This window comes from Buceros rhinoceros, unplaced genomic scaffold, assembly GCF_000710305.1.
Source record: "Buceros rhinoceros silvestris isolate BGI_N320 unplaced genomic scaffold, ASM71030v1 scaffold12166, whole genome shotgun sequence".
Lineage (NCBI taxonomy): Eukaryota > Metazoa > Chordata > Aves > Bucerotiformes > Bucerotidae > Buceros > Buceros rhinoceros.
Window position 1 is genome coordinate 21,524 of NW_010418114.1, and position 12,194 is coordinate 33,717.

General features: G+C 49.6%; 1 protein-coding gene across 1 annotated transcript in view; it reads left to right on the forward strand.

Moving 5' to 3' along the window:
- The window catches only part of LOC104495446 (transcription elongation regulator 1-like), a 27,470-nt gene extending 18,125 nt beyond the window's left edge, over nucleotides 1-9,345 (forward strand). The window contains 7 exon segments of the mRNA XM_010138413.1: nucleotides 30-180; nucleotides 4,413-4,577; nucleotides 4,836-5,018; nucleotides 6,125-6,304; nucleotides 7,266-7,349; nucleotides 7,591-7,691; nucleotides 8,991-9,345. Of these exon segments, the coding sequence (XP_010136715.1) occupies nucleotides 30-180; nucleotides 4,413-4,577; nucleotides 4,836-5,018; nucleotides 6,125-6,304; nucleotides 7,266-7,349; nucleotides 7,591-7,691; nucleotides 8,991-9,192 (1,066 nt within the window). The 3' untranslated portion in view covers nucleotides 9,193-9,345.
- Nucleotides 9,346-12,194: the final 2,849 nt, after the last annotated feature.

Below are 12,194 nucleotides of genomic sequence, written 5' to 3' on the forward strand. Positions count from 1 at the left end.
AAATGAGTTCACTTGCCATTCTGTTGCAGAACTACTTTTAGTGAGTTTGCAGCCAAGCATGCTAAAGACTCGAGATTCAAGGCAATTGAAAAGATGAAAGATCGAGAGGCCTTGTTTAATGAGTTTATCACAGCGGCAAGAAAGAAGGAAAAAGAAGACTCGAAGACCCGAGGTGAGAAGGTAAGGTGACTTCTTCAGTTCCAGTAGCGTGAATGGTGTGAGTCTGTGTGAGGTGGGACACGGCCAGTGCTCGCTTTCCAGGGAGCCCTCTCTGAGACATGGTCCTTCTCTTTCCATAGAGGCTTTACAGCGTAAACCTCCCCGGGTGTCCTTTTGGTCTTTCTGACTGTTCTGAGTTTGCAGCTAAACTGACTGTAAGAGTATGTAAAGGAGAACTCACATCCCTTTACTGGCGGAGCTGGGTTTATTTAATCACACTTCTTTTTCATGTACGTGAGCAAGTAACATTATATTCTCCATGGGAATAATGCCTGGGCTGTTTTTTTTTTCTTTTTAAAGTTATATTATCCCATAGCATTAAAAGGAAAAGGACTCTTACCCTGTTTGGCTGGAAACCCCATTATATTCTCCATGGGAATAATGCCTGGGCTGTTTTTTTTTCTTTTTAAAGTTATATTATCCCATAGCATTAAAAGGAAAAGGACTCTTACCCTGTTTGGCTGGAAACCCCAGAACTGGCCATCCCCTCTCTGTTTTCTCAGTGGAGGCGGCAAGAACTTGAAATTCTCTGTAGAATCCTCCATTCACACTTCAGACAGCCCCCCTCTCTCCTGTTTCCATCGGAGAGCTAGCGCTGTAGTGACTCTTTAATCCCTCGGTAAATGCATCTTACATATAAACTGCCGCTTATTACAGTTAAAGGTCAGCCATTAAAGATTAATGAACTCCGAGTGCCGTTGCCCGCGCTGTCGGTAGCGGGGAGCTGGCTGCCGGGGAGGTGGCGGCGCATGTTATCACCAGGGCTGGCCGCCACCTCCTGCCGTGTCCCCGTGTGGTTGGTGTGCGAGTGCAGAACCTCCCTCTGAAGCCTGATCGTTTTAGACATTTTAAAGTCTGCAAGATGTATGTTGTAGTATAGTTATTGCAAATTTCACCTGCTAAGAATGCTTACAGACAAGAAAAGTGCTGAGTGACGGGTTACGCTTGGGGACAATTTCAATAAGATTTGTGTATTTGTTTACATCTGGGTGCTCTGACCTAATTTGATTCTGTACTTTGTTTTTTTCAAATGTTGATTTATCGCTGATATTTCGATAAATGATTGTGCTTTCAGAGGAGAACTGATGTAGTTCTAGACGTGCATACTGCATTTCCGTTATGCATACGGAATGCTAAAGCATTCTTGCACCTTAATAGTGCAGGTCAAGAGTTAGAAAAAGTAAATGTTTTGTTGTTGCATGATTGTTCTAAAGTTGAAAAGTTAAGAGAGATTGTGTTTGTTTGCTTTTGAAATAATGTTTTTTTTTTCTCCAAAAGCCTTTTGTAACCATTTTATGTATTCTGTTTTATAACAAGTGGATAGACTTTACAGTTATGTGCTGTGCGGCCTGTCAATCAGTTCAGTCTGACAGCTGTCAATCACTGACACGCAAATATTATGGGATTCCCTAGTGAGGAAAGAATTGGTATCTCTGTGTGGTGACTTTAGCCTCCCGCAGTTCCGGTACTTTACATTTTTTTAGTCTTTTTCCTTGTGAAGTGATGAGAGTTATACCTGCAATGTGTTAACTGCCAAAAAAAAAAAAAAAAAAAAACTTCTAAATACACCTGAAATATTGTCAGTCTTGTTTTCCTTTGGTTTTGAAAGTGCTTAAAACATAAAAGAAAATTTAAGACATTTAACCTGAAGCTTTCTCAGCCTGTTTTAAAAGTCCAAAATCTGTATTGAGGGAGGATCAGCTTACAGAAATCTTTAACGTAAGGGTTTTAAATTATAGATGGGCTGGATTTTGCTTCGCTGAGTTACGGCTGATGGGGTGGTGTGGAGCAGCCAGCTTTCCCAATGGCCGGTTTTATTCACGTGGCTCATTTCAGTGAGCGAATACAAAGCTAATACTGCTTGGGTGACAGAGATGAGCAGGACGTGAGGGTTTGAGGGTGTTGGGGTGGGGACTGAGCCGGTGACATGGACCCAGCTGCTCACGTGCTGTCCCAGCATCGTTCCATGTCCTTGAGCCGAGCCGTCCACCTGACGTCCCCTTCACGCGGACGTATGGAAGCGTTCGGCTGCCAGCTCCCCGCAGCCCACCATGCTGGTGGCTGTCCCCTCCATCCCGGAGCACCATCCCTTGACAGTTTTCTTACCGAACGTCCCCTCAGTCGAGCCAGTTGCTGTTTACGCACACTAAACTCACAGCACCGTGGAGCTGTGATCGTAAAAGATTATGCCTTGGTGAGATGTGTTTGACTCAATTTTTTGAGACCTTTTTTCACCTTTTTTTGTAATTGAATCCCCAGTGGCGACAGTGGCCCTGTCAACGCTGCAGGTGTCGGAAGTTCAGCCCATGCTTTAAGAGCGTTAAAGTTCTGACAGTGCCACTCGTCTTTCCTGGAGGGAATTGGCTGCGTCCTCCCGGTTCTCTGCCCAGCCGCAGGTGGCACCCCGGGCAGCAGCAGAGGGGCAAGCCCACGGCTTGAGAGAGCGAGAAGGCTGGGGCAGCTCCCGCAGAAGGATCTTCCGAAGATCGTGGTGGTCTTCGTGGGTTTGGTTTCGCTGCAGCCAGGGCTGTGGTGCAGCATTGCGCTGAGGAGCAGACGCGCACACGTGCAGTGCTCCTCCGAGACCCTTACTTTACAGACTTCTGTAGGAGCGTCTGGGAACGGCTGGGTTCTTAACCAGCGTTTCTAATGCCAGGGCTTAGAAAGCTTCATACTTTTGATACTGCATGCATGCTTTAAGATGTTTAGAAACAATTTACAATGAATAAATGGTTTGCTTAGCATATTGTTCAGCCACTTTTAAGAAAAAGTGATAGTGCTGTAGATGTAGAGCACCTTCCCAGTGGCACTAAGCAGGTGTCGTCTAATCTCTCTTTACTACCTTCATCTCTCCACTGAGATAGTAAAGAAAGAACAGCCTACAAAGCCTTTTATGTTTGTATGTTAATATTGTGAAGAACTACAATTACAGTGGTCAAGGCTGCAGAATGTTGGTTCTGATTGTCATTTCGTTCTTGCGTTCTGTAACTAAACATGTTTTTAGGGGATGGGACAGTTCTCTGGCAAGCCAGAGTTTATTCACCTGTCCATCTGCTCACTTCCCTCAGGAACGTCCCCGTTCCACAGCTAAACTGCTTGTGGTGGTTTTCTTTTCTTTAAAGGGATGAAGAGGGGAGATAGGGAGCAAAAAGGCCAGCCCTTCTCGCAGCTCCTGGGATTTTAACTAGCAGGCCTTGCAGAGGGGTCCGTGCTGGGGTGCAGAGGGTTTGGGGTGCTGCGGAGGCGGCATGCTCCTCCTTGCGTGGGGCGTCCCTGGAGTCGTTCCCCAGAGAACCAGCCCCTCGCCTCCTGGCTGCAGAGAGACTGGGGCTTAAATGCCAAACCAGACTTGTGAGGAAATAGAAAGGAGAAAATACCCGGGATCTAGAGTGCAGCAGGAGCTGGGAGATCATCTGTCCCAGAAAAAGAGGTGTAACAGAGGCGCAGCAGATGCTCCTGCAGCTGCTGGTTCTGGCCCTTTGGGTGAAAACATTGTTGTCCCAAGATAAAACGATTGATCTCTGCCAGCACTCTGTGATGGCTGTTGGTATGGACAGAGGTGCCATTTCCAACTGAAAAAGTAGACGAAAACGTTTCCTTAAACTTTCATATATATGTGCATATCCATCTTAAACGTAACAAACTTAATTACCATACGAGGGTAATGCTTTATTGGTTAGATCTGTCTTAAGACAGTGCTTTTTTCCAGCAGATCCAAGTATTTCCCTCTGTTGATGGTACACTTGGAGGATGAATCCATAAACGCTTGATTTGTCTAGAGCCCTGTTTTAAACTGCAAAGCTTCTGTAGAATTAATATGCAAAATGCTATAATGTAGAATCAGTAACTTTTTAGTTTGAGAGAGATGGATATAAACTCAAAGAAGCTTAAACTGAAGTTAAGTAATAGAAACTGTGCAGGGGAATCATTCTTTAAATAATATAGTTGATCGTAGATGTAGCAGATCTTCTTAATGCATCTGCTTTAGCAAAGTGGTCCCGAGGGAAGTGAGTTCTAGATGTAGTTTTGTCTAAATTCATAGTTTTAGTGATTTCTCTAAGTTGTAATGGTGTGTGCTATTAAATTGCTTCCCTCTGATGGAGGTAAGTTGACTCCTTTTTCGTAAGAGTGAACTGCGGCGTATCCAAATGTCTTTCTCAAGTACTGTCTTTCTGTTTCTGCCTGTAAAACAGATCAAAATGGACTTCTTTGAGCTCCTGGCTAATCACCACCTGGACAGTCAGTCTCGCTGGAGCAAAGTGAAGGACAAAGTTGAGACTGATCCGCGGTACAAAGCAGTGGATAGCTCTTCACAGAGGGAAGACCTTTTCAAACAGTACATAGAGAAAATAGCCAAGGTACGTGCTGTGCACAGGACACACGCTCCAAGAGTGGTTGTTCCATCATCAGCGCCGTGAACAAGCCCCTCTTTCCCCGGTGTAAACCCTGCAGTGCTTTGGTATAGCTGGTGTAATCCACAGATCCCAAATCACTGTGAAGGGTTTTGTTCCAAGATGCCATTAGTGTGATACCCCTTTACCGTACTGACCTGCCTCATGAAAATACGAACGGCCTTGCATTGTTTTTATTGAGAAAAGTTTGTTCTTGTGTTCCAGAATTTAGATTCCGAGAAAGAAAAGGAGCTAGAGAGACAAGCTCGCATCGAGGCAAGCTTGCGTGAGCGGGAAAGGGAAGTCCAGAAAGCTCGTTCGGAGCAAACCAAGGAGATCGATCGGGAGCGTGAGCAGCACAAGCGGGAAGAAGCTATACAAAACTTCAAAGCGCTGCTGTCGGACATGGTGAGAGGGGGACAGCCTTTCTCGGTGTGTCAGCGCAGTCCTTTTCTGACCGCTGCCCCATGTAAAAACTTTTAGGCATCTGTAGTTCTATTTATGTAGAAGTAGGATCCTGTTGTCTTCTCCCCAGTGCCCTGCCCTCACTGCTGGCAGCCCTGCCTTGCTTGGCAGAGGACTTTGCGGTTACGGTTCCTGTGCTGGCGCCTGGCCCGGGCGGGCTGTGGGTAGCGTGGCTCCTGCTGTGTTCCTCTGGAGTCTCGCGGGCGACGGCAGCTTGTCAGTTGGGCTACTGTAAACTTCTGGGTGTCCGCAGGAGAATGGGAATTGTCAAACATCAGGAACAGTCCCCCTTAAATTTGAGTTGTCTCTCTGATTCACGCTCCAAACACAGTGCCTTTGTCTCACCGTTTCTCTGCTGTGTTGTGCATTTTTGTGTTCTCCTGGCCCAGCTAATCCGTGAGGGAGCAGTTCCTGCATCGTGAGTGTCCTGTTAAGAGGACAGGACTAGCAGAGTGAGTTTCACCAGTGTGTGCACCACGCCCCTGCTCCCTGGTGTCAGATAGGAAATCTGAACGCGTTACTAGCGCTCGGTTCCACGTGTCAGGATTGCAGTCTTTGTAAGGGGACGGGTTTATCAATGGCTCGTGCCTCTGGTCTGGTGGTCACAGCCCGTAACACAAAGCACAGGCTTCTGGAGGATGCTCTGGGGCAGAAGGCACTGCGGAGCTCCTGGTGTCTCTTTGGAAACCGTCACCGCTGAGGCTGCCCCTCTAGACCACTCATGGTTAACAGGGTGTGGTATGCGCAGAGGAGGAGGGTGCTGGATTTCTCTGTTTGAGGGAATGTTCAGCCAGGTCAGGGTGACATCTCCACCTGCATTTGAACTGAGGCAAAGTAATTCCTGACTGCCACTGCCTGTTGTGTATTTGTGGGAAAGCTGCTACAGCCTCCGACTTAAAAGCTGTTTGGTTTTGATTGTTGGGGTTTTTTGTCTTTAATTTGTACCTTAAAACAAGAAATAACAAAACCCCCTCAAGAAGTATGTAAGAAGCATCAGTGAACTGTAGAAGAAAAAAAAAAATGGTTTACAAAATCCTCTTTTGGCTCAGGTGCGTTCTTCAGACGTGTCCTGGTCTGACACCAGAAGGACTCTACGCAAAGATCACCGGTGGGAATCCGGCTCCTTGCTAGAAAGAGAAGAGAAAGAGAAGCTCTTTAACGAGCACATCGAAGCACTTACCAAAAAGAAGAGGGAACACTTTAGGCAACTTCTGGATGAAACTTCAGCGGTAAAAGCTCTGCAGAGTCACGCTCCAAGTCTTTCCCAGCCCATCGTGACTTTCCTTTCCTGGTTTTCTGTCACACAACCTGATCGGGTTGTTTTTATTTCCAGGGCCCCTTTGCTTCACCCCCATCTTCTGTTCTTCATAACACAGTTTGTGCATTACATTTCCATACCTGTTTACCTTGGCTGTTGTTGTGGGTTAACATACCGTTCGTTTACATTTGCACTTCTAACCCGAGATGGTTTTACCTCCCGCAGGATGGTACATTTCTTCAGCACTGCGTTATTTGATTCTCTTGCTCGGTGGCACCTGCTCTTTCAGACACCCAGTGCGCTCGCCTTAACCAGTCTGAATGAGTGCCGAGCCTTCCAAGCTCAGCTCTTGTGACGTTCTCGTGCTCTACCTTGTGCCGCTGGATCTGGACTTTTGTTCTGTGCAATGCTGTGGAAATCTATCACCTGTTCCGTGTGCCGCGGGGTTTTCCCGAGTCCCGTGCTTTCAGCTGTGTGCTCACTTCAGTCAGCTCCCTTCTGACCCAAGCGTTTCTACCTCGTTTTTCATGTGTTGGTTAGAAGAGCTTGAGATCATCAGGCAGGTTTTAGTGTGACAGGGTAGAGTGACAGATGCGTAACGCTGCGCTGGGTCGACAACACGTTCGTACACATAAATATGTAGCAGAGAAAGACGTTGGGATGTAAATTGTGTTAGTGAGGACTTTGATCTGAAAATGCCTTCTCAGAATACTGAAGAAAAGTAAGTATATTAAATTATCTTGTTAAAAATACTAAATTGTAGTGGTAAGTAGTAGTCTAAATTGTCAAAACCCAACACTTAGATTCACAACTTTGTCAGTGGATTTGGAGATATTTAAAAGCTTATATTTAAAAGATGTGGCAATACTTACATTCCGTATTCTTAGAATCTGATTTTCTTCTAATTTATCTATTTTTTCTTTTTTTGAAAGATAACTTTAACATCGACATGGAAAGAAGTGAAAAAAATCATTAAAGAAGACCCCAGATGTATTAAATTTTCTTCGAGTGACAGGGTAAGCGGTTTGCATGGCAGGTGCGCTCAGAGTAGTGCAGGATCCGCAGGACGGGAGTTAACGGTGCCCAGGCGGTGCCTGCTCTATGAACAGGGGTGTTGCCGGTTAAATGAGACCCTTAAACTGAAAATGTAAGAGAAAAGGGAAAATGTGACTGCTGTGCTTCGTGCGTTGAGTGTGTTTGGTTGCATGGAGCACTTCATCTGCATTCAGTGGTTCAAGCTCATCTCTCTTCTTCCAGAAAAAGCAGAGGGAGTTTGAGGAGTACATTAGAGACAAATACATCACCGCCAAAGCCGACTTCCGCACGCTGCTGAAGGAGACCAAATTCATAACCTACAGGTGGGTGGCGTCACGGCCACAACGGACCTGTATTACGCTTCTCCATATGAGAGGCAACAACCCGAGGTCTGTTTTTTCTCCCAGCGTGAGCTGGTGTCTGTTGCACTTTTTCATAATGTGTCAAAAAAAAAAAAAAAAATGTAGCAACGCGGGGGGGGTTTTAACAACCCGAGGTCTGTTTTTTCTCCCAGCGTGAGCTGGTGTCTGTTGCACTTTTTCATAATGTGTCAAAAAAAAAAAAAGAATCTGCAGCAGCTGGAGGCTGTTTTAGCTTTACCATGACATCGCTGCTGCTGGGGAACAGGTACTGAAAACCGAACCAGCAGAGGTGTGGGGGCTCTTTGCCTTCGGAGCAGCGTTGGGGGATCGTTGGGCTCTGAGCTGCTGGGCGCTGGGCTCGACTTGTGGTGAGGGCCATCCTTCACGCTGGCGTCAGTGCCTGGCCCGGACTCGGGAGGGATCGGCACTGAGGTGAGGGCTCTGTTTCAGGGCTGTGGAGTAGACAGCAAAGAAACGGTGGCTTCACTGAAACTTTAAGAAAACATAAATGCTGTGCCTGGTTTCTGCGAGAGGGTCCCGCTGGCAGGGAGTCCGTGCCAGTGGGCAGATGCACAGAGCCTTGGCTTTGTCCCCCGGCTTCAGGGGGCGGCGAGGCTGGTACAGACTCTTGGTGTGGACCAAAGCAAGTTTCCAGACGGAAACACGAGTTCCCTTAAAAGGGAGACAGTGAAATGCAGCTCTTTGGGTCCTAATTAGCCACACAGTCGGGCTCTCGTGTGCTGGGGTTCTGGTTCCAGGTGGGGCTGCTGTCACTGGCAGCGCTCAGAGTGGCTGCAGTGGGGACAGTCAGCCAGCCAGGCTGGATCGATCTAGGGATCCCACATCCAGATTCCAAGAATGTGCCTCATTTAGATGCTTAAAGCTCGTTTTGATCCCCTCTAGGTTTTAGCATTTGTTCGTGTCGTGCGGTAGTTTGTGTCATGCTGTACCAGAACAGACACACAAGTTCTTCCAAGGCGCTTAATTAGCGCAGCACAAGCGTAAGCCACAGCCCTCACATCCGGAGCACAGGGCACTGTCAGTGAGCCTGGTCCTGACCTAAGGGAGCATCTTCCCATTGAAGAAGTTACCTGGGTCTCTGCACCCTTCCCCTGCGTCTCCTTTCCCCTGTCTCCACCCGTGCTTTCTCTGAGCGGCTTCTCTGAGCTTGGAGCAGCACCACCGGGAACAGAGTGGGCTCCGGGGGCGTCCCGTGGGCTCCTGGACCACTCAGGTGGTAACTCTTATGCTTGCTTTCAGATCCAAAAAGTTGATCCAGGAGTCAGATCAGCATCTGAAGGATGTAGAGAAGATATTACAGAACGACAAGCGATACCTGGTGCTCGACTGTGTGCCAGAAGAGAGACGCAAACTCATCGTGTCCTACGTAGATGACCTGGACCGTCGGGGCCCGCCTCCGCCGCCCACAGCTTCAGAGCCGACAAGACGAACAACGAAATAGTCATGAAATCCTCTTCAGCCGAGGGTGTCAGTTAAATCAAAAGCTTGCATGAGCCATCTGTCAGGTTTATACATATACATTGCCGTGAATATATTGCAAAACCATCTGAGGAGCAGAGGAAGAAGCAGCATTTGTGAACATAAAATGGTCTCTAGTTGCGGGGGGGAGGGGAGGGAACCAGCAACAAAAACCCCACGTTAAAGGTATTTATGAGTTTCTTCGGGGCGTGACTGACAAAAACCCGGCCGCGCGGGGCTGTGCGGTTGCTCCACACAGGGTGGAGCAGTGTCTGTGTGCGAGTAGGGGACTCTGGAGCCGTTCTGAGCGGTGTCACGCGTGTAAGTCTCACGGGGGATCGCGCTGGTGGTTTGAACTCGTGCTGTGTTGCCACCGGCTTCCGAGTGGTCCCCGCGGTCCGGGCTGGGGAGGCAAAATGCTCTCCAACAGCTTAAATTACTGGTTACCAAAACTGTGTTCTGGAAACACAAGTCCCAGTTCTCTGCTTGCTTTCGCCCCGGTCAATGGAGCTAAATCCATTAAAGACGGAGGTAGAACTGAGCGGGGAGAACCAGGACTGAGAGACCAGGTTAAAGTGTTCACAGCTCTGCTTTGGTCCTTACCCGATCCACGAGTTAGCAGCGAAATCAGGTTGCTCTGCCCAGGTGGAGGTTTGTCTAATGAGCGCTTGAGGTTGGCAACACTCGGTCTCAGCAGCGGAGAGGACAGGACGGTTGTACAAACACACTTTTATTTACGGTGAGGCGATCTTTACATACTTCTGGATTAGACTGTGGATTCCCCGCTGGGCAGTTCTGTAAACTATACCCTGTTTTGAATGTTCAACTTGTGTTTCTAAAGTTTAATTTTGAAATGTTGGGATTGTTCAGTTTATGTATTTGAACTACAATAAACCAACCCTTTTTATATATGGATTGTACAGGCCCGACACCCGATTTTGTTGCATTTTGTTGGACTTGTGAATTGACAAAATTGAGTAAAGCAAAAAACCGAAGTCGCAGCACCTGAGTTCTCGGCTGTCTGTGGCAGAACAGCGCTGGGTTACAGCTCGGCAGCAGTGTCGGGGCCAGCACGCTGCGGCGGGGGCCCAGCAGCACCGACCTCTGGTTCAGCTCCTCAGTCTCTTGCTCAGACGCCAGCTGCCAGGGATGGCAGCACGAAGCGTTTGCTCCTGCCTCTTCTGTGTTCGGCACGGATCTGCCCTGAGCTGAGGGAAGGCTCTTTCTGGGTGAGAAATGGGTCCTTTAGTCGAGCAGTTCGGTTCTGGTGGCCGGTCCCTGGGACTCAAGGTCCGGGCACCGGGACGGAGGGTCGTTCACCGCGATTTAGGCAGCTTGGGGGATTTGTGCTGCTGCCAGCTGAAACGCAGAGCTTGTGGTGAGAACGTGCTCCCTCGGCGCGGGGCGAGCATCCCTCCCTTCTGCCTGCCTGCTGCAGCGCCTGGACGCTCTCCCGGCCCTCGGAAACCAGTGTCGGGCGATGCCCTTGCTGAGGGAGGAGGGTTGTAACTGGTGTCAATGTTCGACCCTGCGGTAAGTGCTGCTCCCCCCTGGGAAGTACAGCCCGGAAAGCTGGGCTTTGCCGTGTGGTTCCACCTCGAACTCCTGTCGCCGGCTGCTGCACGAGCCGGTGTCCGCAGGTCAGACCCACAGCACTGTCCCGGGCATGTAACGTGTTGTGTTTGAGCGTCAGGTGGCTTCTCTTGTGCGTTGTCTGCTTCGCTTGGGGCAGGTGTCGTCTTCATTTGCTCACTCCTGAGAAGGGGAGCGAGGGGGACGGGAGGCACAGGTGCAGGAACGTGATATGGGGTGAGCAGGAGCGGTCTGGCCAGGGACAGCAGGTCAGGTGGCATTTCAGAAACGGTGGTTCAGTGAGCTGCTCCCTGCTCTGCGTGCGTTAGATTTCTTTAAAATCTAACTTATGATCAAACTAAGTCTGCTGAGCTGTGGGACAGGAAGGTTTTGGCAGCGAAGGGTCAGACGACTCCACCATGGGGTTGGGCGCAGGGGGACCCCACAGCCATTGCTGCACCCAGCGTGGCCCGTCGCACCGGCCAGCCTGCACCGAGACCTCGTGTCTTCGAGTGCCTCTGGGCACCGACACCGTGGCCATGGCCGCGTCTGGGTGCCCAGAGCAGGACCTGGCAGTGGGGATTGTGGCGACTGGGAGCACGAGGTGGCCCTGAGGCAGCTCTGCTGTGCCAGTGCAGGAATTTCTCCTCGCTCGGCTGCGCGCGGCCCTGCAGGAAGCTGCTTTGAAACACCGCTACCTTGTTCATTAAACGGGTAAGACGGCTATTAATTCTATTTTGCCTTGTTTAGGGAGACGACGTTCATTAACATTTATTTATCTGCTTATGCTGTGGGTAAGACAATTACTCCCAACGTACCAGGGCCAGTAGCTGGGACAGGCCCTGGGATCCTCCTCCAGGGAGGAGGCTGGGTGTAAGGGATGCTGACAACTTCTCCAGCACCTCTCTGCAGAACCTTGCTGGAAACTGTGAAGAGCTCTGAGTACCCAGGACTCACCCAGAGGCTCAAGGAGAGGCCGCCCCGCTCGCTTGGACGTGCTGAGGAACATCCCAGCCCCGGGCTGACTCCGTGCCCATCACAGCAGATTAAGGTCACGCTGTTACTGCAAAGGTAAACGAGTGTCTGTTGGAATAACGCTTCTGTGACAGAGTAACCCACGCCCGGCAGCTCCGAACTAGGTGCTGCTGTTCGAACTCATCATGAGAACAGCAGACTTAGAAGTGGAGAGCAGAGGAGCTGGCAGCTCCTCCCGGCGCTGCACCCAGTAGTGGGGTTTGTCCGGGTGGCGAGGGTGAGCCGCGGGACGCTCGCAGCAGTTCACCGCCCATGCCACCGCCCTGGCACGCCACCGGCACAACGGGGCTCCGTGCCCCAGGCCTTCGCGCAGGGCAGGGCGGACAGAGCGTTGACACCTGGGCGAGCTGTTTGCATCAGATCCACCCCAAGCAGCTC